Here is a 27,015-nt window from a genome sequence, read left to right as displayed (position 1 = left end):
TCACCCGTATTTATATGACTTTATTACATTACAAAACAAAAAAACACAACTTTTATAAAATGCGATCCTTATTTAATCCTACAACATTTAGAGAAAAAATATTATATTTTGTTCCAAAATTTTCTTTATTGCAATTAGATTGCAAAGATTAAAACAAATGTGAACTATTGCTCAATATATCGTCTTTTAAAGGAATAATAATTTATATTAGATAATTTATTTTTATACCATTCTAATAGAATCTACCTCAGAAACGTAAAAAGTTAATTACAAAAAAGATATCTTGACACATAGTTACGCTCCTGAAGCCAGACGACATTTTCGGAGGCTAAACGGCTGGTCCGCCGTTTCTCTGCGCAAAAGCGATCGTTTATTGTGTCGCGAGAAAACTGTCGGTACAGGTTTACGTCAGTTTTCCTTCACTTTTTTCCTAACGTGATTAACTAAGAATAATATCGATCGAACGATAGTGAAGACAAGTGAAATGTTTTAGTGGCAAAACTGATTAACCGTACGGTTGGATTTTGGATATCGTGCAATGAAGTTTCGAGTGGACTACTTTCCATTTACTAGAATACAATTAATGTTGTATTTTAAATAAATCTCATTAATGAGATTCTCTGGTTTACTTTAGAATCGAGTGTTTTCGATAGAAAATATCGTTGTCGTACCGCTTTAGTGCCATCGTCGGAAAAGTGCATAAGCCAGAAGTAACATTATGCGATCGATAATTCGCCGACGATTTTGAAATACGCTTCAATGATTCGATCAGGTACTTGTGACTCTGTACAACGTTTCCTTAGTTGTCAGTGAGATGTTTCAAAAGTGATTTTTCAGTGTCTTCCAAGACTTATGCACGACGAAATAATAGCAAGTACAAACTATATACTTGTTGGTATGTGTACAAGCGATGCTAGGAACAGTGTCGTCGTTTTGGACAAATACATTTTCGCGTCTTCCATCCATACACGGTTGCAACAACGTTGCCAGTAACATTGCATTTCGCATAAAAAAAGATTTGCAAGCAACATATACTTGAAAGAAAAATGTGCATTTTAATATCGTCAGCGGCCATTTTGAATTTATGAGTACCTCGAACTACGACGATTATCAACCTCATTTTGTAACTCCAAAATTGGACTTTCTTTGACGCCTTTCGAGACAATTGTAAATGCACCAAGAACTGATTTGGCATGTCATTGAAAAATAATTATTATTTTTTATTCAGCGAGTGAAATTCTAATAAGTGCCACAGAAAGCATTCCATTCATTTTATTGTATATTTTACGTTCTAACGTATATACATCTGCTGTTATAATTATAGCATGAATTAAGTAATTTAAATATACTTTCAATTCTAACCGAAAGTTTATTTGTTATCAGAGAAAGGCGGTAATATCGCAAATTTTATATTTTTTATGTTTTATTATTTATGGAAAGGAAACAAGTAATTCCAAATGAATATATCAATATTAAAACAACGTGCAAGAAGAATTTTTCATTCTTTTGTATTTCTTTCTTTGATAAATATATGATTTAAACATAAAATAAATATTTATCTATCAGTTCGTACAGCAAACATAGTACGTGTTTTGTTAGAACATATATAACGTATTCTACTAAGCGACAGCTGTAGTTGAAACTGATAAGTAGATTTGAAATAACCTCAACGACGATAAAACCGTTGATATTAAAATACGAGAAGGAAGTTATACTTTCAATATTTAACGTAAATCCACAGAAAATATATACGAGTTAATTGAAAATATATCAGAGCAATAAAGGAAAAATTGAAAGACAACAGTTCCCTAATTGATCGACGGTCACGACACTGGATGGTGGACGGTGCCATTTTTGTCAATTTCCTAGCGCGCGTGGTACGCGCGTAAAGTCGAGCACATTGGAAAAGTCATCAATTGAATCTCACAATCTGAACACAAATAATTATTGTTGTTTATGCGTGTATTGTTTTTGAATCCAATTAAAAGTGTTGAATTTGGAATGGTTAAATTAATTATTTAACCTAATGTGACATCGGCATAGTGTAAAATGCTTTCATTCACATGGACGTGATAGTTTCATAAACTAAATACTGAAATCAAGAAAAAAATTTAACTAATACGACATGCGAGAATCTCAAATTGCCGTCTGTGATCAAACGAAACGGGTCTTCAGACCTTAACAACACCAAAGAAAAATGATGAAACTATGAGTGCAGTGGACACAACACTGTCAATTTCGATCAAAATGGCCCCAGGGCCAGAACATCGTCAAGAACCAGTAGCACCTGACAAAGCTGCTGAAAATAATAATAGTGAGACCTCTAATGAAAGAAATAATATAGAGAATTCAGTGGTAGGTGTTGAAACTGTTAGTAACCAGGGTACGAATACAGAATGTGTTTCGACGAACATTGACACTAATTCAGATTCAACAACTCCAAGTGCACCGGCTTGTATTACCTCTGACAGTAAACAGGTGAGTTAAAATACAAGGATTCCAAAATTGTTCAAGATGCATATTAATGAAATGAGTAATACTATAATATCATTTTAGTTATTTGTATGAGAAATAAATATGTAGCACATACATATATAAAAATGTATTTTAAATTTAAATAGTATAAAATATTTTGTTTAAAATTTGACTTCTAGTATTATTTTATATATACAAACTAGAAATAATATAAACCTTCCAGCAAGTTATTCATTGCTTATTATAATGACTACATAGCATTTATAATAGTTGATTTTTTAAATTAAATCTTATAATTTCTAAATCATATTAACCTTTATACATTTAATTCAAATTAATTAAATATTTGATATAATTACTTTAATTAAAAGTTATCAATGGACAACTTATATAAAAGTTTATAATCAATAATTGCTTACGAAGTATCTGTAATTAATTATTATGGTATAACACTATAAAAAATTCATAAGTTTTACAAAATATGTTCCATATCTTATGACAAGAAAATAGTATATTAATATGAAAAATATAATCAAATTGATAATAGTATGACTATTTATGTATAAATAATTATGTACAACTATGTGTTCCTAAAATATGAACGACATAAATTACATTATTGATGATATCATGATTAAACTTTATAGTTTGTTTATATTTTAAGCATACATATTTGTTATTTTATCATCAAAAGAGTTGCATTAAAGACTTTACTAAATCATGTATGGATAAAAAAAGATAATATATGATTGAAATCATATCACTAATTTTTATGCAATTTAGTTCATAAAATGAGATATATATATTTATATTTACATATTTACTCATGTATATTTATCATATGTATTTGCATAATGGAAAAGGAATATGTGTATATTATCGTATAAATTTTATATTATTATATAAATTTAATTTTATTATATAACTAGACTACAGATATTCATGCATTTATGGGATATTTGCAGGTGCAAAAATGTATAAAATGCACATGATATGCAAAAATATAAAAAATATTTAAAGTGAGATACTTGTTATAACATTTAGTGGGAGAAAGAAATTTTTATGTAGGTTCTATTTTTTCAATTATGTTAATAAAAAAATATGAAACTGCATAAAATATATAAATCTGTCTATATAAATCAGTCTATATATAATTTAATATAATTTTGTATACTATATTTTTTAAAATTTTATATATTTTTTAAATTTTATATAAATTATTTTATGTAAATTCATGCAACTCTTTTAAGCATACAGTACACGGTATATATATAGATTTACAAAGAATAACGGATAGGTGTACGAAAGGGCCCTTGCTTGTTACGATCCTGGAATGGCCGTGTTCTCAGTGTAATGGCGGCGGCCATGGTGAGAAGAGCGCGCCGCGCCCGCTCGTCACAATAGCATTTAAAATCGGTACTGTATTTTTGATACTGCCGATAAATATTTCTTGTGAACAGTGATAGCATATCGTCGGCTACGGTTTATCGTATACTCAAATGCGCGAGGTCTCTACGTAACGGTGGTTATACTGCTGGGACTGCAGTTCGACGGAGCAGAGACGACTGCAGCCGACCCAGGTGCCCTCTAAAAATATAAATTCCGTGCCGGCACTGCCCAGCAGATTTTTCCTTCGTCTGTAAGTCACCCCGGTATCTCGTGTCTCAATTAGCTAATCGCGACCCCCTATCGATCTCTGGACAAGCCCAAAACTTCAATTCCTGGTGTGTGTCCTATTTTAATTTACGACCGAAGGTAAACTCGCTATTGGCTATCCTTTTCGCATTTCCAAGGACTTACGAGTATTCATTAACAGTGCTTTCTGAAATCTTCAAAGACGATTGGTTTGTATTGTTTCGTACACGAAACCACGTATCTGTTCTTTCTCTTTTTTTCCTTTTTTTTTCGTGGGATATTACCCAACAGTGCGAAACGAATGATAACATTTTCTCCTTTTTTTACCCTCTTTTTTTCTGCTAATAATGATAAGAGTTTATTATTAACCTAGCTGCTAAAACGTACAAAGTATTTCATTGTGTGTTATGACGATTCACGGTCAATAAGTTCGCAAAGGTTTTGTTATCTTTGTAAAAACGGCATATTCTGGGAGGAATCGTAATCATTTTTAACTTTCTTTGTTTTTGATGAAAGTTTGTTACTAAACGATTTGTCTTTTCGACGATATCTGTGTATTGTTTCAAATACAGAAAAAAAGACTGCAGTCAGTTTTTCCTTTCTTTTTTTTTACGTGGGCAGCCATTCTGATAAGATATTTTGCTTTGAATGAAGCTAGTCAGGTTACCGCAGGGTAATGTTGGTCAAATTACCACGAAAAATAAATGACACATCATGTATCGTTTCTTTGCAATATTTTTTACTTTGTTTATAGCCTACAGGTGAAAAATATTTCGCTGATGATATTATTTATGCAGTATTTCGTAAGTAAATCAAATCAAAGATTATATAAATTTATAATTTTTTTCCTGTTATATAAACAGTTATGTACATTTTAGTATAATAATGTTACATGCTTTGATTGGTTAACATTTTAAAAGCATTTTAAAATGGAAGGAGGAAAAGTAAACGTATTGCTCTTATGTATTAACGAAAATATTAAAAGTTTTAGTGATTATAAATAAATAAATGATCCATACATTTAAGAGTTTATTAGAAATAAGATTTATGATACATATGATTAACATAGTGAAAGTAATGTACGTATATGATGTGTGTAGATTGTACTGTTAAATGTGACATTAGTGTACATCATTTATACTAATATACTTTTTTCTATGTGGTCTGTATATTTCTTCATAAAATCCAATAAGTGAAACCTTAAATTCACTCTTGGAATCTATCTATACTTATCTGCCTTGTGGTCTAGTTTATACTATGGTGTTCAATATAACACATAATAATACAAATACTGTAAAATAACATGCATTTTTTTATACAACATTTATTAATTGTAACACAATAAAATTATAGACATTTTTATTTACAAACACTAAGTTAAATATAGATTGATCTACGTAATTGTTATATATTTCGTAGTTATAATTAAAGTAATAAATTAGGTTTCAACAGAAAGTGGATAATATAATATAACAGTAATGCACAATGTAATAAAATAATCTATGCAAGTCATAGATATTTAGAATATTCTGTAGTTTCTTAGTACATCTTTGGATATATTGCCGCTTATGGTTTACGCTTAAAGTTTGGATTGAACTCTTGGCATACTTTCCATATTTGAATCTACATTGCCAAACATGTTCCTAGACCATGTATAGGTTACAAACAAAGTGTTCCCAAACATTATATATTTTATAATATGTATATTTTAACTAAATTGGATACAAAATTTATTAATTTATATACTTATTTTTAAAAAATTAATGTCATTTCTATATTATAAAATCTGTTCAAAAATTCATTTTAACTTATATAATAGTTCTTGATCAAGAAAAATATGTTTTGAATCTGCGTATCTACTTGTATCTGTTCTGTTGCATCTTATATTTATATTTAATTTATTATTTATGAATTTCTTACAAGGATATCTTTCATTTAAATTCTATATACAAAGTATAATGATGATATTATTACATGTACTCATAATATACAGCTAACTTTAACATTTTTCTTTTAATTGCATCTTTTAGGAAGAACCAGCTACTTTGTCTGCATTAAATGAAGGTGAATTACGTGCACTATTGGATGAAGCTATAACTTATAAATGTCCCAAAGATCGTGAAGGAAAATCAAGCCTTTTTAAAGTAAGCATAGTTATATTTTTATTTCTTGAAATAAAATGATTTTCATATTTAATGATATTCATTTTAGGAACTACTTCAAGAAGCAGAAGCAGATGAAACCGAAGAAGGTCGTAGGATAATAACCAATTCACGTTGCTTACCTGGGACAAATCGTAGGAGGCATAAAAGAGACTCTGTATCTGAAAGGTTGACACATGGAGGGTCATTGCAAAATTTAGCACAACCTATTGCTTCAGAGTTTGATAGTAGTTTTGCTTACTTGTCATCTGGATCTAGCCATACCTACGGAGGAAATAGAAGAAAGAATAAAAAATATACAGGATCTAGTGTATCTGCAAGACAAAGAGAAGGTGGTTCGTTACCTTCGAATGTTAATGCATCACACAGTCTTGCTTCATTGGCTAATTTAGACTTATTATTTGACAAAAAGGTATATATATATTTATTGAAAACTGCTTATAAAAATTGTTGGATTAAATTGATTATTTGTGATTATGAATTAATTTTCCTATATTTTTTCATTAATTTTATTTAAAATAATTATTTGTAAAAAACAATATAGCTGTGAGTTTTATGTAACATATTATGTAAACACAACATTGAGTTGTTACTTAATTAAATATATACTTTCCTTTTCTGCTTTTTAAGAAGGGTTTCTGTGAAGAAAGAGGAGCATACGATTGGACTAACAAAGAAAAATCCAGATCTTTAGATAAACCATCATATAGTAGTACAAAAAAGGAAGAAAAGGAAAAAGATAAAAAGGATACCAAAAGGGATTTGTGCGAAAGTGAAGTTGAAGTGCGTGAGAAAAGAGGTAACAAAGGAAAATACGGGACAAATGAAATGCTTGAATCAGATAATCCACCACCAGAGTATAAATCAGATTACATGGTCATTGATTTAGGTGATGCTGAGGTAAATTCGTATATTATTAATACAATAATTGTATATATTTAGTGCGTTTTATTTATGTATATTTATTTATCTTTGTATTAATTATTTTAGGTGGGTACTATTAGTGAAAGGAATGTGGGATCTACTATAAGTGGGGTTCAGAGACCTCACTCCTTAGATACGGAAGATGATGAAGGAATTGAAATGAAAATTATTGAACCACGTAGACCTCAATATATATCGCGCACTCCTTTCGATATAGCTCAAACTCCTGTGGATACTACAATAGATTTCTCTCTCCGTGAACATAGTGGGAAACAAGATAAATCAAAAATATCTGTTAATGGTACAGAAGTAACTGGAGCCCTTTCCTTTCAAACTTTCAATAGTGTGAAATGTGGTATTGGTGGAACTGCAAATAGTTCTAGTGCTAGTCAGGGTAAAGTAATTCCAAGTTTGTGCTCCATGATGTCTGCATCCTTACAAACACAAAATATTACAATGGGTAGGTGATATACCAAAATTATAAAATATTATTTATCATAAAATTATCATACATTGCAAATACCTAGATATCATTAATAATTTTTAAATATTACATTTTTGTGGTATTGACATTTATAAAAGCTTTCAATTTATAACAAATTGAAATATATAAATTTTGCACAGAAGGCTCGAGGTATACAGCGCATACTACCGGATCTGGAGAAAAGAAGTCCTTGGATGAAAATGGGAATCCAGTACAAAACTATAATGGGGAACGGAAAAAGCCTAGAAGAAAGCACACTCAAGAACCTAATGTTATTGTATACAGTGCTGAAAATGTTGAAGGACATCGCAATGAAGATATCGACAGTTTAATTAATTTTATTGAAAATAAAGAATCTAAAAGTAAAAAAGGAAAACCAAGTAATCCGGTAAGAGTAAAAACTAGTTCAGGTGCAAAGCCAAGAAGTAGAGAGAAAGACACTAAAAGGGAACAGTTACCTGCCAAATTACAGAAGTCTAATTCCCTCGAAGAAATATCTAAGACTAAACTCGAAGACCTCACAACGGAGAAAAGCGTCAGTTCTAGTGGTGCCAGTAGTATATCAAGTCAACATGGTAAGTAATTGATTATAAGAGCTTGTTATTTAAGTAATAATAAAACAACGCAAAAAGTTCATGAAGTTTGTTTGTATCGCTTGAATAGGCACGATCAATGTTGCATTACGCCGTGCGAAACAAAGAAGCACAGGGGACGCAGCTATCGATAGTCGTGGCGATAGACGATCTTGGGGAACGGAAGAAGGTCAGTCTATATATTGCAATGATACCGGAGATGATTATGCTAGTCGTCGAAACTCCAATAAAAAAATCAATCCAGAGCCTGAACATGAAACAGAATTCCTGGTAGTTACGAAAAAGAAGAAAAGTAAAAAACAGAGAAGAAGTTCCAGTGGCAGTAGAGCACAGAATTTAACAACGTCAGGATCTTATCTCCAAAATTCCAGAGGATTTTCTAATGAATATAGAACACCACTTTCTCCTGAACTTCGAAGAAAATCAGCAAGCAGTATGCCACCAAGGTAATTAATACAACTTCCTTTTTAATTTCTTCCATATATGTTACTTTGAAAGATATCTATAAGAGGATAAATTCATAAAAAAAATCAAGTATTTTATTCATATAGTTTATATAACTTACACTATTGAAGACATTTTAGCTAATTAAAGTAATTATTATTTGCAGTGATAAATCAGACAGTAGCGATTCTGATTCTGTCCATTCATTACCAGTTACATCAAATACGTCCAAACATAATTTATCAAAAATAGCTACCTCATCGGGCGGAACGCCGCAAGCAAGTTACGCGGACATAGCTCGTATGGCAACTATTAATATGACTCACAATTCAGTGTTAAATATGTCTGCAATAGTTCCAAACATGTTAAGTACGTCTTCGTGGCCTAGTGTGCCACCCAAAACACCTTCAGAACCAGACAAGATTCCTCAAGATTATTATCCTAGTTTAGATGAATTACAACACTCGGATAGGAAAACAAGGCAACATAGCTTCACCCATTCGAATCATCTTTTGAATCTAAGTTTCGAAAAACCACCATCACCGACTTTGACGAAAATGAAAAATTCAACGGAGAGAAACAAGGCAGAGGCTCAAGAAGAAGCTATTAATAAAAATATCCAGGTTATTAAATATGTACAAGATATTGAAAAAATGCGTCAAAATTTAACACAACAAGAACCAAAAGCCGTGAACTGTAATAATCATATCACAACATCAAACGAGACTTCAGTAACGAATGCAGTGCCATCAAAACTTAATAATACTGTAACCAATTGTAATCCCGATTCTGATAACAACAATCCTAACTGCAACAGTGTCAATAATAAAGACACTGTTATAAATGCGAGGTGTAATAATCCACGAACACGCAGAGGAGGAGGAAGTTACGTTCAAAATAATCAAAATATACAAAATCAAGTATCACATGAAGATCAACATTTCAAGAAAGTTGGATATACTTTTCATGATGAAAATGCAAAAAAATCACAAAATACTGAAAATTCTAATACGCACTGTGAAAATAAAAATAATCCAGCGATTGTTTCAAATGATGAAGTTGAATCGCAAAAAGCTAATACTACAAATAATCCGAAAGGAATGCAAGAACTGCAAAATATTGAATCAGAAGCAATCAAGTTGACAAAAACCGAAAAATCAACAAAGATCTTAAAAGAACAGAAGCATGAAACGATTAAATCGGGAAATGTATACTCTGTAAGTTCGAAACAAGAACAACAAGAAGATTCCGAATGTAAGAAAACGAAACAACAAAGTTCCACTTCGGATAAAGATCAAACACAGAAAGCAGAATTACAAACATCCAATAAACAAAAAACTTCAAGACCTGCAGTTATATTACTAGATGAAACTGCAGCAGATATTACCAAGAACAGTGAGTTACCTACGGAACTTAGGTTTGGATTTGAAATTAACGAACAACTTTTATTGTCGGAAGATTCGACAACCGAAGAGACTTCAAGCGTTAGTTCTGTATTTCCTTCTGCTCCACCACTCATAAACAAACCACCTTCTAATTTCGATAGATATCCTCCAATATTTGACAAACACATGAGATGTGATAAATTTACGCCTAATTTCATGCAACCTCCAAATACGCATGTAACTCAACAACCTCTGCATCCAGTGATGGTACAGCGATTACCGTGCATGGGTTATCCTCCAAGATTCCCTCCTCCTACGTGTTTGCCACCACCACCCACACCTCCACCAGGAATAATGGAAAAGTATCACCATCAACCAAAAGAAGATTTTTCTATGCTCTATGTAGCTCCTGAAGAAGATGTTAATATACAAACGTACAATCATGATAAAATCGTCTCGTTCGTTGGCTTAGGTAAGTATATTTTTCTTTTATGACTTTACATTGCCTCCAATTTTTTAATAAAAGATCAAATAATGCGGTATCGGTAATATTTTAAAAAAAGATATTGAATTCTATAAATTAATCTTTGAACTATTGTTAATTGCTTGAGTGCTGAAGGCAATCGTAAGAATTTGCGGAAATGCCGATCAATGTAATTATGTTTGAAATATTTATATAGTTGATTTACTGCAGTTAATAGCATTTTTTGACATGAAATTGGAGATACACGCGCTATTTAGCATTCAGTATGGTATCTAAAAGTTCGTAATTCTTTCATTTGTTTCTCTTCATTAATATAGCATGGGACGCTGTTATGAGGGAAATGCCAGTAACTGCAAGCGGTCGTATACAGTTCTACAGTGGTCAGTGAAATGGGCACTAAGAAATATGGGGTAAATAACAACAATAATGTTTTTGTACTGCAAAATTACCTCTATTGCAAGTTATCCGTTATAAAACTGTAAACAGCCAGAGGAGTCTGCTAACTATGCAAGACCAAATATATATCTAAATACAAGCAAATTGATCGAACCTGTATCAAACAAGTCGCAGAAACTATCAGTTTCGATCGCCAATAAACGTTATACTAATTTTTGAGTCAAATCATCAGTGATAATTCTGTAAAGCCAACTGGCGCAAGGTGTGCCTCTAAAACTAATGTACATAATAATCAATCACTGGAAAAAAACAAGACTTATAAATTGTGTATGTTCTGATTGTACATACATTAATGAGTTGCAAAATACCTTTGAAAAGGTTATAACACAATATTTAAGTTTCAGTATTGACATCTGATACAATATTTGACTGAAAATTATAAGTTCGTGATGCATAAAACATATTTCGCTCTTTCGAAACATAAACAATTTTCTTGTAAAATGTGAAAATTCATGTAGTCTTAAAATGCCTCATAATTTTTGAGGGGAAAAAACGACACAAAGTAAAATGCCTTTCGGATCAGCTACGAAAGTGTTACAACTTTGAAACAAAAATATAAAAACTATTTAAGGAGTTTAAAAATTAACTGAAACAAGATTATGATGAAGCAAGTTTATTCAAAAACTGTATGTGCTGTGACATGGTGGTTTATGCTGATGCCTTTAAGAAATAAAAAATACATCGTAGACCATTGTAATAAAGTTTAAAAATAGTTGAAAGCAGCCTGTTATGTTAATTATACCAAATTGAGATCATCCGTCGGAAATATTGCTAAACTACTAATAATTATTTGATGTAATTACGAGCAGAGATGATCTTGAAACAACACCTTGAAAACAAGAATTACTGCAACCATCAGTGAGTCTTCAAGGAAAACGTTTTCAAGGAAGGTTAAACGTAAAAATAATGGTTGCTAGATTACATGTACTTTATTTAAGACGAACCTTTAAAGAAAAGTAAAGAAAGCTATAAAGATGTGTGAAGTGTAATGAAAAATGGTGAATGTGTGTTTTTGAACACGTGTAAAATATTTAAAAAAAAGTAGTGTGATTGACTTACAAGTTTATGGAGTGGTTACTTTTACAGCCGCAATAGATAATAGTTTAAGAAATTTGAAAGAAGGAAAAGAGAGAGAGAGAACAATGAAAACTGATTTTTTTTGCAATGCTGTGCTCAAGGTCCTGAATTGGATAGAGACAGTGAGAAGAGTGCGAATGTGTCGAAATGAAAAAAAAACAAAACAAAAAACGCTAAATTTTTACACAAACTTGCTTATTTAATGAATAATTAACTATTAATTATTGGTAATAATAATTATAATAAACTACTTGCTTGTGATCATAAAGTATGACGGTGTGAATGCGTATAGTGCATGTAAATATTCTACTAGCTAATGTCCAATTTAGTTTTGAATACTTGTATTTTGAATTCTTTTAAAATTTTTCATCGTATTATGTTATCCTCTGAATATGATAAAAAAGAAAGTAATTAATACACTTTGTGGTTGTTATCGATCTACAGTAAGAAAAAAAAGCTTATATGAGTAGTTAATCAAAAAAAAAAAAAAAAAAGAGATAAACGGGAAAAATGGACTTAATACGATTCCTTTCACAACGATTCTATTCGTTATGTAGGAAGCCTACCTCCAACATATTTTACTTTTTGATAGATAATCAATATAACGAAACATAATTTTCAATTCGAATGCAAGTGTCGCGTATTTAGAGCCAAAAATATAACCAATTATTAAATTGTGTGGAAACTTATCATTTTCGAAGATAAAGATAAAGCTAATCAATTATTGCAGATAAGTTTCATATAAAAGAATGGAAGCGTGTTTGTCTGTATAGATTATTATTATTATTATTAATTATTATTATTATTAACATTATCATTAATCAGAAATTAATCGTAATTAACAAATTAAAATTGGCGATTTTTGTTGTTGTCTTTTTTTTTACCCTCAAAATTACGCATGGAAACAGAAAATATAAGCTCTGTTAAAATTTTTCATTTTGTTCCGCAATATAACAGTACAGTACAGCTGGAGGTACAGTTTTCAAGAATGAGTAATAAGTTAAAAGTATTTAACATATATAAAAACCACTAATGCATGTTGGAATATACTTCAAAGAAAACATCATTCAATGGGTGTTATCATTGATATGCTTGATATACTTTCTTTTTTGATAGTATAATATACCAATACTAAAGCATACGATAAAGCATTATGATTTAGTTTCACAATGAATTTTAGTCGAATCATTTTATCGTCATCATCAATCATTTTACAGTATAAAAATCGATATATCTCATTTTTTTCTCTCTCATAAATGCAGAAAAATTTCTAGTGCAACGGATCAGTCACTCCTGAATGCCTAGATAAATCATTATATTCAACTGTACTATGACCAATTCATTTTTAATCGAAAGACCTATTACATTACATCACATTATGATTAGGTGGTAATAGTTTTATCCTTACTTTAAGTGGATGATGTTTCTTCGGGGTATTTCTATCCGGCGTGCAAGAAACTACTCAAAAGTCAGGTGCTTCATCGCCTTAAAGTTAGTAGAGTGCAGTATCAGCCTGTGCCATTGACCGGTTCAAATGGCCAAGACTGTTAAGCTTCACAGAGATTAGCACAGAAGTACTTGAAGAGAAATAGGACCATAAATTGTGTATGCGTTGCAGAATGGCAGCTATGCCGCGAAACGATATTATGTACCGAATACACGGTTTAACTAATTGTGTTATAACGAATGACAAAAAAGAAAAAGATAGACGAAGATGTATAAATATCAACGTGCAAGGTGATAATGTATCATATTATATTCTTTGTTGAATTTATAAGTACCAAATTAATAGTGATCGACGAAACAGGTAAAGTGTATGATTCTTCTGTTTTCACTTATTTAAGCGTTTTAAACATTAATGAAAAGGAAAAAAAGCTTGCTTATTTCGTTCAATAACAGGCTAATTGCATTTATCCATGAACTAATAGCCTGTGCTGTAACGCAAATATGTACGTGTTTCGTCTGCGAAAAGGGCACAAAATCCTAATTGGACGTAATGAAGTTCCAAAATCAAGCGCATTACTCTTGCACATCTCGTTCTCAGCCTATATTATATCAGTGATATAGATTCGGTTGAAACTGTTGAAACGTCGCTAAGATGTAAAATTAATTTAACGAATGGAAAAAAAGAAAAAAAAATAACAAAAAAAACACAGAAATAGTTGATGTTATTTCCCGTCTTGAATTGTTATGTTCGTATAAACGCATGTGTACCAATTTATTCTTGTGAAACTGTGCATGTGAAAAGGATTTTCCAATGATTTTATTTGTAAGTTTGGTTGCTTCGCCAAGTTTCGACAGTACCGTCTATGTAATTCTGCTAGAGCTGTTCTCATAGGCCGAAACAATTGTGTGTATCCAGAAGTAACGTGATTACATTACGATCACGACGAATAATCGAAACATTTTTGGAGATATTATAATTTCAAGGTAATCGATTTCCTTCGACACGAATGTTGAACTTTCAAATGCGCTTCCGGTTACAGAAAGTTTCCAGAAATGTTTATGTATTCGTGGGTTACATCTGCTCGAGATGAAACTTCATTATCAGCGCGGGCATGTTGATAGTGTTCAAACAAATAAAAAGAAGAAGCAGATAAAGGTTAATAATTGATCGAGAGTAAGAGAGAGAGAGAGAGAGAGAAAGAGACAGCGTGAAAGAGAAAAGAAAAGAAGAGATCTCAATGTTAGCCTTGTATCACTGTACAATTTGTTATTCAGTGTAAAGCAGTTTTTCTGTACTGTATATACGTATATTAATAACTATTATTAATTACTGCTAATGATTACGATGAAGCTATTCGATTAACTATTAATTGTACTTGCTGATTATCGATAACGATTATACGGAGAATCACAGAAGCTATTTGCGAGTGCTTATGCGTGTATAAAAGGAATAAACAGAGAATATTTTGCGTGTATGGTAAAGGCTGTGCTGTCCAGCTGAAACGAAACAAAAGGAAAAAAAAGAACAGCACTGGAGAGAGGATGTTGTTGCCAACGTTTAAGTATGTTGCCAAAGGATTTCCCTTTTGTGGGTATAAAAACACAGTATAAAGTAATATTCGAGTTCCTTTATTTTTTTATGTCTTTCTTTTTCGCGTCGTGGAATTGGCAAGATGTCAATTAAGAAGTACTCAGTGAGAAAATTAAAAATTGATATTTGAATACAACACACGTTCTATAACAGAACATGTTCTATAGTGATGTTTATATATGTATATATATAAAATGACATATATATATATCTACATATATAATTATATATATTCAATATAATTATATATATATAATTTTCCTTTTTTACATTAACGCCGTATTGTATTATCTGCCGTTTGCTTAGCGATTAATCTATTTAGAGCATAGATAAGCATTGTGATATACGCATAAATAATCAGGTAACTGTTGTTTTCTTTTCTCTTGTCAGCTGAAAAGCCAAAATACAAAAAAAAACGATAAAAAAATCAGTGAAATATTTTCGAATATTACTTGCATACTGTATTTCGCCGATGATACGTATTCAGATGATAAATCGTTTAAATCTGGCACGATGAAAGTAAAACGGACTGAGAACGAAGAGAGTAACGAAAGAAACGGAAATGGAATTCATTTTGCGAATGTAACAGAGAAAAATTGTCAAAGACGCGTGTCTTGTGTCATGTTAAGAGAAAGAATCAGTCGAAAAAGTGGAATTGAAAAGAGAAAAAGAAAACCCCGATTTATTCTCAGGATGCGTAAATACAGCGGTCGTTGCTTACTATTTTGTTATTAACGATACTGAGAACTTCAAATTCATGCAAAGCTATCATGGACCATGGATGTAAAGAGTCATTTGCCATGGAGTGTAAACGAAGAAAATATGCAGTAGAAGTGAGAGCGAGCGCGAGAAAGAGAGTGATAAAAAGGGAGAATGCAAAAGAGAAAAAGTGCAGATGTGCGAGGGAAAGAGAAAATGAGAAATAGTGTGTATTTCAATATGCTTCTACACATGAGAGCGAAAAAAGAAATAATGTCCTCCCAAATAATTATTCACACCGAGAGAAAAAAAAAAGATAACGAGAAAAACGCGTATAGTGTCGCCATTTGGCCTTTATGCTGTTCTATCTGCGATTTCATACAAGCTTTGCGTACGATACTGTGATATATCTCTATTTCTTCGTTTTTTTCTTCTTTCTTTTCCTTTTTCTTTTTTTTATTTTGTTTTCTTCTTCCTTAGTTGCGTGCGTGTAGATTCACACAGAAAGAGAGAAATACACATACAAATCGTAGAATTTGAACGTGGAAATTTCTATGAGATATCCTTCGATATACATATATATATATATAAATAGATATATGTTGTATGAAAAAGAAGCGATCATGCGAAATGTGAGAAACAACCAACCACCGTCTCCTGCGTTTAATTTGTAAACGATTAAAGCGCTAGTAACGCGGTATATTTCATTCATAACCGTGAAAGTCTAAATATATCAAATAAAAAAACGCAAAAAAGATAAGAAAATAATAAAAAAACATACATGTAGATTTCAACAAGTGCATCGAGAATACACGAGAGAAATATACGTTTCGATTTAACGAAAATCATGGGATAAGAAAACAACGAGAGTTTTGAGCGTGACTACATATTTCTTGCATGTTGTCTACTTTTTCATTGATTCTGTTACGCTTTCTCGTTATGCTTTCGCGATGACTCCTCTCATTTCTCGCACAGCTTTCTATCTTTCTTTTTTACTTCTTATACGATTGTTATGTAAACTTGCGCTTTTTCCTTGCTTACTTACGAGGAACGCGTATTCTGTGGTTGTCAGAGGAGGATCAGAAGTGAAAATAAGTCCATATATGATGGAAGATTGCTGAATGCAGCATTGTTAGAGGCATACGAATGCACATACGCGAGTATATTTGGAAAAGAATAACGTTAAAATATTAAGCAAGTATTTTTAAGTATCGAGGGTTTAAAAATTATTTAACTTTATTTTTCTTCGAACATCTCGATGTGTGCATTACTGACGATCCTACCTGTATCACGTCATTGCGTCACTTTTATATATGTTTGACTAGAGAATTTCAGAAATCGACGTTTTTCTCGTCTGGCTCCTATGATTAGTTACTTAATAAAAATAACAGAAAAAAAAGAAGTGTAAAAAGAAAGGGGAAGGAAGGAGAAGCAAAGCAATCTCAGAAATATTCAACATTCCTTGGTATCGTTTTCAGGAGGAAGACTCTTTAACGCCTCCGTTTGATTTATAAAATATTGATTTACAAAAAAAAAAAAAAGAAAAGAAAAGAAAAAATGAATTTATTTTCAAGGTTTTTCTCTTGCAAAAGTAATAAGGAATTACAAAGAGGATACTTTATTTACTAGCCATTTATATCGTATTCTGCCAGTTTTTATTTATTTTGCTATATTTGCTTTATTTTATTTTATTCTTTTCTGCTTTAGTTCCCCAATTTTGATCGATCGAATTTTTCAATTCGTTTTCGTTTTCAACAGTATATATATATATATATTTCTTTTCTTTTTTTCTCTTTTTCACGATGTCACGCGATCAAACGTGCACTATTTATCTCGATCTCACCTGAAATACCGTGCGCTTTTCAAATTCACTGTGTTACATGTAGTTTCGTTATTATTATTATTATTATTATTATTATTATATTATATTATATTATATTATTATTTTCGTTTGTCGAATGTAATAAAACTACTTGCGTTTTTACATTGGTTGCACCCAACATGCACTGAATGCAACTTCTTCGGTTCGACGACCTGTCTAAATACTGTTATCTTGTTGTATATTATATTTAAAAGAAAAAAACAAAGAGGAGAGAAAGAAAATAACGTTCGGAAATTTGTATTTATTGCACTGTGTACGACCAATGAGTACGAATTTTCTCTGCCTCCGTTTAAAGAAGGATTTTCAGCTGTTCTGCGTAAAGGTTCACTGGTAAATTTTGTTGATCGTCATTAAAATGTTATATATAAATATATATATATGTACATATACATACAAGAATCTGCATATATACACACACACACACACAACCACACATATATATATACATACATACATACGAGTATTAGCGTGTAGAAGAACGTTTCTATCATTTGTACGACAAACGATTATTATCATTGTCATTATTATTATTATTACTATTATTATTATTATTATTATTATTACTACTACTACGAAAAATAATCTGATAATAGTTGATTTTTTCAAGTTCTCGCGCGCATTTCATCGAAATTCCAAAATAACACTCGGATATTATTTTACCGGGAGACAAGGAAAAATCAGAAGATCCGCGGATCGTCTGGAAACAGAACTATTTTTCTAGTTACTACACACGTAGAAATACTGATCTTACGAATTAAGCATTATTTATTTTGTAAAACGAAATAGCGTAGACGGAAGCACAGTGTTTCCTAACGAAATTATATATCGATTACGTCTGTCGAGCAATGTCAACGTTACTTCTTTGTTTTCTTTCTTTTTGCTAAAATAGCGACAATAAAGGATATCGTTAGAGAAAAGAAAGCAAATTCCGACGAACGAACATATAGCAGGGGTAAAAGAAGAAAGGAGGAAGGAAGAGAAGAAGAAGAAGAAGAAAGAGCACAATCGCGAAATCGATTCTTTTCAATGTTGATTGATAATAAATGTAAAATAAAAGCGTGCTGCGAAACTTGAAGGAAGACAAAAAACAAGTGAGACCGCTTGTAAAGTTTTTAGATAAACAAGAATTTTTCCCTTTTCTTTCTTTTGTAGAAAAATATGTTCTCGTAGGGATTCAGTATTGGAAAAATTGATGTAAATGAGTCTTCTTATTAAATGAAATTTTGAGCGTATGAATTCCGAGCTAGAGTATACTTTGTACCGTATGAAATTGATTTGTGTTGAAAAACATGGAAAGAATGCAAAAGTTTATGTCTAAAAGCTTTTCACAGCGTCTTTTGCGAACACGAAATTCGAGGACACGAACGAATATAGTTGTTAAAATAATTTTTTGCCATGCCTTCAATTATCTGATGTCAATGTTATTTGATTGCTTGGCATTAAATGATATCACTTGCGCTACAAATTGTTGAGAACATCACTTGTTTTTGTTATTAGCCCCTTTTTGTCATGCACGCTCAGCATTTTATTTAAAAACTTGATTTTAATTCTAATCTTATTCATTTTGTTTTTTCTTTTTTTTGTTCTTTTAATGAGTCGAATATTATAGCCTCGATCAAATTTAATCCTAAAAAAATTATTATTGAATTATTCAAAATTAATTATAAAAATTCTTGTATCTTTTATATAAAAAATTGAGATTTTTAATCAGAGATTAATTAAATCCTGATTTACATTGTAAAATAGAATCTTCTTTAGTGTAATAATAACTAATAGTATCGTTAGCCACAAATTCCGTTGTACTTATTTTCAAATTTGTTAGTGAACAGAACAGTCTAGAAGTCAGATATAACATCTTTCATCCTGAAATAATATAATATTCGCAATCCTTCACCGTCAGTCAAAACAACTAAAGATTAATAACTCTTGTGTACGTTAACAGTAATTTGAAATATAAAAATTTGAGAAACTCTTTAGATTCAACAATCAATCGTAAATGGCAACGTTTTTCAATAAAAGAAAAGTGAGTTACCAGAAATTAATTTGAAGATATTCCTTCCAAAAATAATTTATTTGATTTATAGCATAAATATTATTTAATATCGTTATAACAAAAATTTTATTTATTTTTAGTTTTAAAAGCAAAGTAGTTTTTGATAGTAAAAGCTTTAATCAAAGGAAAAGAATATAAGAGTAAAGAACTGCAAAGTTTGTGATAATTAACAACAGCAAATTTTGCAATGCTATATTTTTATTTCTTTCTAAAAAATCAAGTATAGTGATTAAGTAATCGGTGCAAAAAAAGCAAACATATTTTTAATTTATTTGGATACAACGATATTGTAAGTCTGCTTTCTTTATCTTGTTACGAAATCTGACTAAAATCGTAAGAACAATGACCAAACATAGTTCAAATAATTTGCAACATCAACGAGATTAGACATCGAAGAAGAATATCGGAAACAGGTAAATATGCTTTAAACATAACTTATACTAAAATACCAGAAACTCAAGTAATTAACCTTCATCAAATGACAGCAACTTCGACAGGAATTACTTTTTACATTGAAGTAGAAAATAATAATCCGGTGTGTCAAATACAAAGATGTAATAATATAGTTACAGCTTGAATTCTGATATAAATTACTTTAGTAAAATTAATGTTCCATCTTCGTGTGATACATCTTTTCTAAATAGATTAGTATGAGGAATTATAACACATTACAACAATTATATTTTTTAACATGTATTTAAAAAAAGATATTTCTGCCACTATCTTTTCTATTTTAAATCTAATCAACTATATAAATTATATTTTTTTTAACCGTTTGAGTCCCAGAGATCATTGAAAAAACAAGGTCGAAAAATCCCAAACAGTGCGATAGCGCTTGTCTTAATCGATTACGAAGAGAAACAAGCGGCGCAATAGCGCTCGTCATATTTTTTACTTTATCAAATACATCTATATTATTATATATGCGTACTATTAGTTTATAAATATTTCAAGTTTTTTGAACAAAAATTATTGAGAAGATTATAGTGAAATACAAAATACCGTCAGTCGTCCGTAGCGTTTAAATGTACTGGGACTTCTCGACACAAAATCTAAACAGCGCGATCGGACTCAAACAGTTAATATAATAAAAGGTTTTAAACATCTTGTTTCGTAAAATATTACAAATACGACTCTTTACGAGAGAGTTGATTTCTATCGATGATTTAAGCATTTTGCATTTGAGTGTCCAATGTGAGCGATACGTGCAAGTGTGACTGCGTTATGGCAGCTAGCGAGTTTCCCATCTATATGCTGTTTAATTCAGGAATGAGCGTTGCTCTTCCTCTCTTCAAGTGTGGTGTATACGCATGTAACTCAAATAGCCTTATCTTGTAGCGCTTTTCGATATCGTTTCAATAAATTGTTCATTTGTAGAATTATTCATTTTCCAATCTTTTATCGCCGCGATCATAACATCCTTGTTCTACAGACAATTAATAGTAACGAAATACATTATACTGATTATATCGATTCGCTTGGAGACACTTTAAAGTTCTTTCAAACTATGTATAAGTATCATATTCCCTCTGTCTTTCGATAATATCTATATTCTGAAAAATAAAAATAGTAACAATTGCCAGTTGTTACTATTGTTTAGGAGATTTTAATACAAACATCTGCTTTTGGTAATATTATATTCCAATATTAATAGCACGATTTATCTTATTCTTCTAAATCATAAAAATATCTTATTACAAAAACGATTGAAATACATGCATTCTGCGCAAATACTAAATTGCATGTTCTAAAAAAATTATAGTTCATAAAAATTGTTGAAAATATTATAATTATGCAAATCGATCCAAATTCCTATGTGAATAATTTTCATATTTTTTAATAATTTCGAATACATAAAAACAATTTTCTGTTTGTTTTATTTTTTTTACATGATACATTGTTATCTTATTAGTACTAAAAAGCTTTACAAATTTAAAAATGATTTAATTATTTAATTATTTAATTTTATATTCAATACCTATTCAATGGTTATTAAGAAAATGCTTAAGACATATTGTGGCCTTATTTCCTGTTACATAATTACGTTTTTTTCAAGTTCCTAGCGGTAATTCTCGGGCTGTAAAACTGACTCATTCTAGAGGTAATTTAAACAGGATAATAAACGCAAATGTTGCAATTTCATGGTGTAACTATTTTTTTATATCATCGTTTCCCCCAAAATATTTTTTACAGCATTTCATATTTCCTTTTTGCTCTGCATAAAAAGATCAAAATCAAGATTAAAATTTGATTACTCGCCTTATCGTATTTAATAAATTACTTTCGTATCGACAAATATGATCATTAATTATTCTTACTAGCTTTGATTACAATCTATTAATTTAGATATTAATACAAATCATAATCGCTCCGCAATTTAAGCTACTTGAATAATTATTAACATATGTATATAGATATCATTTAATAAAAAATGTTACATTATTTAACAGTCCTATATGATATGAGTAAGTAAGAATGATAAAAGTCAAAGTATAATAAGCTGAAAGTAATTGCTAGATCATTACTGATCTAAGTGTTTGAAATACAATTTTATAGAATCTTAACTATACATGAAGTATAACAATATTTCAAAGTTTATTTGTTAGAATAAACTTTTAAAATTTCTTATACACCATCGTAAAAGGAAATTAAAAATTTATTCACATTATAAAAATATCAGATCAAGAAATTGCGCATATTGCAATCAGTATTGCAAACATTGCAAGTTATTACTTGCTGAGGACGCAGTATTAATACATTCTTAAATGATCTATAGGATAAAACATTCTCTTACTTATAAACACTAATATTTCTATGAGATACGTTAAAATAGTTATTAATTTAGTCTTCGTTTAAGTAAAGCGGTACTGTATAAGTCGCATATTTCTTGAACAATTCATAAATGTATTTACAAAAATACACATCCCGACAAATTAGAAAATATCACACCATATCCCATTTCAGTGGTGGTGGTGGTAGTAGTGGTAACGGTGGCTTGTAACGTCCCTATCAGTTCATGATCGTCTTCTATATAAGTTGGAGGGTCACGGGTAGTGTTCGTATTTACGTGCAACAATTTTGCAGTGAATGTTAGTACATATTATGAAAAGCAGTTTACAAAAAATTTTGCTATTAAGCTCTTGTTACTGTTCACTATTTTGATTGATCTGAAATATTCGGAAGATCTATTGTGAACTACTGCACATTGTAAGTATAATGCAATTCGTTAGACCTTCTTTCGACGTAATAGACCGCGCATCTTTATGCAAATTCACATTTTTCTAAATAGTACTGCAGTAGAAATTATTATATATTATGACAAATACTCTACTTTGGATATTTTGTACATTTTTGTATATCATGTGTATTGCAGACTTAAATTTTCTATAAATGCATAAAAATCCGCAGTCTACTAGTTAAGTCACTTTTTTCGTTTTATTCATTTTTTAATTAATACTTAATTCTTCAATTTTATTCAATAATAAATTTACAAATATTTAAAATTACATATTGTTTTATTGATAAACTTTGAATTTAAATATTAAATATTTATAAAAATACAGTTTTGCAATATTATATTGTAATTTAAATTATTATAGATAGCTTTTTTATGCTCACTATCGTTTGTAATTATTTTTCTTATATTTTGAATTATAAAGTATATTTACTGAAATTGTTCTATAAGAATCAGGAAGTGCTTGATAAATTTGATAATTTTAATAGATAACAATATCTTATAACTCTTGTAATTAAGTCATTGTGATTTATAATATAATTAATTTAATCAACTGATAAATTAATTAATCTATTAATTGATAGTATCTCATATTTACTTTGAGCCATAATGTTATCTGTAATGTCAATTAGAAATATATCTAATCTAACGATATTATCATTGTTCATCTTACAGAAGTACAAAAATGGGTACTTTTACAATCGTTTTTACATTGATAGCGATAGGTAAGATAATGATTGTTAATATTTTTCCATTTAGTTTTTATTATAGAAGTACATTGATTTTGATTTTTATTAGGTATCTCTTGCATCGAGGCTGTGAAGTCTCCAACATTTAGCAATACTTACACATTAAAAGGAACTTTATATATTCCATATGCTGAAATCCGAGAACCATTCTATGCATGGTATGATGGCAAAAGTGGATCTAGTAGAATCGATTACTATGGAGGTAATTTAAGTATAAATTAATATAAATCTGAAAATTAATACAAAAATTTTTTCTTTAAAAAAAAAATAAATTAAATTTGATGTAACTAGGAATGGTCAAGACTTTCCAATTATCACACAAAGGATCATATGGAAAAAGCATAAAAATTGCCCCAATAACTACAGAATCTGTCCTGAATGAAGAAACATGTCTTGAAGTAAATGGTACTAAAGAAATTAAGGTTCAACCTCAAGCTATTATTCCAGACACAACTGAAATGGAGGTAAAATAATATTTTCCCATTTTTCCCCAACGATTTAAATTTAATTACTAATATAAAGTTAAATTTTATCTAGTGTATTGGAGAAGAAGTGATTAATGGTTTATTATGTGAAAAATGGAGATTGGAACAGGAGATTGATGGAAAATTAAACAAATATACTTTTTGGATAAGATATAAGGTAATTGTGACTCTACATAATTTTTGTCAGTTTAATAAACATCATTATATCAAATTATTCTAAAATTAATTATAGAAATCTCCACGTGTACCTGGTTTAAAAGAACCAATTCCTGTAAGGTATGAGATGAAAGGATTCAATAGTCTTTTGGGCTCTCACTATGATCATTACTATCTGGATTATGACTGGTACTCTTCTGAAAAACCTAGTTCAGAAGTGTTTGAAGTTACAACAAGTAATTAGAATTCTTTTCATTTATTAACATAAATTTTATTTGAATATATTTCAACTATAAAACGTGTATCATAAATAGATATGACATGTGTTGGTTTTCCCGGACCTGGAGACAAACATGTATACACATTTAATCCTATGCGTGAGTTTGTTCACAATTATGACACTCATGTAAATGAAGCATTTGAAGATTTCAAAAAAACTCATAACAAGGAATATGTAAATCATGTAGATCAATTGATGCGTAAAGAAGTATTTAGGCAAAATTTAAGGTATATCGTATATTTGTACAATGTACACAACTAATATGAATGTTCATAATCAATAACTGATATAAATTTCTTATAGATTTATTCATTCGACCAACCGAGCTAATAAAGGCTACCAATTGAGCGTTAATCATTTGGTAGATCGTACTGAGTTAGAATTAAAAGCTTTACGCGGCAAACAATACACTGCACATTACAATGGAGGACAACCTTTCCCACACAATGCTGAAAAAGAAGTAACCGAAGTCCCAGATAGTTTAGATTGGAGGCTCTATGGTGCTGTTACTCCTGTTAAAGGCGTGTATCTTTCTTTTTTAATTATAAAAAACATTTCAATAAAAATTTTTCAATATTCCAAACTAACAAAGAATTTTCTTAATTAAATAGATCAATCTGTTTGTGGATCTTGCTGGAGTTTTGGTACAACTGGTGCTGTTGAAGGCGCATACTATATGAAGTACGGTAAATTAGTGCGTTTGTCTCAACAGGTAAAATAGTTTAAATACAACTAAACGAATATTATAAGTAACAGAATACTTTATTATGATTTTTCATAATTATAGGCGCTTATTGATTGTTCATGGGGCTATGGAAATAATGGTTGTGATGGTGGTGAAGATTTCAGATCATATCAATGGATTATGAAGCATGGAGGTTTGCCTACTGAAGATGATTATGGTGGTTACCTTGGTCAAGTGAGTAAATTATTAAATTGCAAATATTTCATAGACAATATTCATATGAGTATATGCGTGATAAAAATTAATTTTTTAATCGTTTCAGTGGAATACCATATTTATTAGTAAATTAAAAATTAATTTTAAAAATTGCTTTCAATTATTTTTTTGTTTAGGACGGTTACTGTCACATAAATAATGCTACAGTGACAGCCAAAATTACTGGCTATGTAAATGTTACATCGGGCGATGCTAATGCTCTAAAAGTTGCCATTGCTAAGCATGGTCCAATTTCAGTCGCAATTGACGCATCCCATAAAACATTTTCATTCTACTCCCATGGCGTATATTACGATGAGTCTTGTGGTAAGTAAATGCAACATTTTCTGAACAGACACCTGTTTTTCTAAAAATAAATAACATCTCGTTCATAGGTAATACGGAAGAGAGTCTGGATCATGCAGTTTTAGCTGTAGGTTATGGCAGCTTAAATGGAAAGGATTATTGGTTGGTCAAAAATTCATGGTCAAATTACTGGGGCAACGATGGTTACATTCTTATGTCTCAGGAAAAAAATAACTGTGGTGTATTAACAGCTCCAACATATGTTACTATGTAAGAAAAATAAGTAACACTATCTTTATTTTTTTAATATGAATATGTAAGAAAAGAGATTGTTGAAAATCGAAAATATACATTCTTTTTTAACGATAAAATTTTGCTTTCTTAATATTCTTAAATATAAACTGTATATCTAAAGAAAAATAAATTGTTGAGACTACGTCTTTTGGGTTAAATAAATAATATGTAATTATAGAATTTAAGAAAATTAGCTTCGTGTAAACATAAACAAAATGACTTTTATTGAAAATCTTTAGTATTTAAAAGCGGCCTTATAATTTTTGTTCTCTTTGTTATTATTACTAAAAATATTTGTATAACAAAAGACACACAGATGTCATAAGTTTTCGACTAAAATTCTATACAATGTAAAAACAAATTACGTAGTAATTGCGATTTGCCGATTCGCAAAGCAATATCATTTGCTCGGTATAAAAAGCATAAACGAACATAAACAGCTACAGAATTAAACAATGTCACGTTCTTATTTCAACACAGAAAATAGGCATTGCTATACATAGATAACTCTATAACATTGATATTAAACTATTGCTTATGTATTGGAAAGCCTGATGCTGGAATTATAATAACAATTACTTACAAAAATATATGTAATTTCAGTAGGCACAGTTTGCATAATACAATTTTTTAAATCGTTGTAAAATTATACAGATACTGAAATAGTTACATCACTGTGCATTCAATATAAAATCGAATATACAACTAAAAGAAATGTTACACAAATTAAAATGAAAGTATTTGAAATAAAAAATTTATATCTCGTAATTCTCCGATCAT

At 30.1% G+C, this 27,015-nt stretch overlaps 2 protein-coding genes across 6 annotated transcripts; both read left to right on the top strand.

The window, feature by feature from the left end:
* Positions 1 to 316: 316 nt before the first annotated feature.
* On the top strand, positions 317 to 18,926 carry LOC100744229 (probable serine/threonine-protein kinase DDB_G0282963). 5 transcript variants are annotated; one of them, XM_024371712.2, is made up of 10 exons: positions 318 to 2,478; positions 6,141 to 6,254; positions 6,322 to 6,684; positions 6,903 to 7,172; positions 7,263 to 7,656; positions 7,821 to 8,255; positions 8,344 to 8,442; positions 8,518 to 8,719; positions 8,884 to 10,574; positions 10,904 to 18,926. In XM_024371712.2, the coding sequence occupies exons 1-10, from the start codon at positions 2,209 to 2,211 to the stop codon at positions 10,972 to 10,974; spliced, it is 3,909 nt and encodes a 1,302-aa protein (XP_024227480.1). In that variant the 5' UTR covers positions 318 to 2,208; the 3' UTR covers positions 10,975 to 18,926. The 5 variants fall into 5 exon arrangements, with proteins under 5 accessions (XP_012248147.1, XP_024227480.1, XP_012248146.1 ...); XM_012392725.3 differs by lacking the exon at positions 318 to 2,478 and adding exons at positions 4,121 to 4,319; positions 4,865 to 4,913 and having other exon boundaries at positions 8,344 to 8,719; XM_012392724.3 differs by having other exon boundaries at positions 317 to 2,478; positions 6,906 to 7,172; positions 8,344 to 8,719.
* A 3,796-nt stretch (positions 18,927 to 22,722) lies between these two features.
* LOC100744111 (digestive cysteine proteinase 1) lies at positions 22,723 to 26,825 on the top strand. Its single transcript, XM_003494096.4, has 12 exons — positions 22,723 to 22,997; positions 23,701 to 23,750; positions 23,824 to 23,976; positions 24,066 to 24,238; positions 24,312 to 24,416; positions 24,492 to 24,651; positions 24,730 to 24,922; positions 24,999 to 25,216; positions 25,307 to 25,407; positions 25,483 to 25,614; positions 25,773 to 25,962; positions 26,031 to 26,825. Exons 2-12 carry the CDS (start codon positions 23,711 to 23,713, stop codon positions 26,213 to 26,215), a joined length of 1,650 nt encoding a protein of 549 aa, XP_003494144.1. The 5' UTR covers positions 22,723 to 22,997; positions 23,701 to 23,710; the 3' UTR covers positions 26,216 to 26,825.
* Positions 26,826 to 27,015: the final 190 nt, after the last annotated feature.

The sequence above is a fragment of the Bombus impatiens genome, unplaced genomic scaffold (genome assembly GCF_000188095.3).
Source record: "Bombus impatiens unplaced genomic scaffold, BIMP_2.2 scf_1528, whole genome shotgun sequence".
Taxonomy (NCBI): Eukaryota; Metazoa; Arthropoda; class Insecta; order Hymenoptera; family Apidae; genus Bombus; species Bombus impatiens.
Note: the sequence above shows the minus strand (reverse complement) of the source record. Positions and strands in the feature narration are given on the sequence as shown.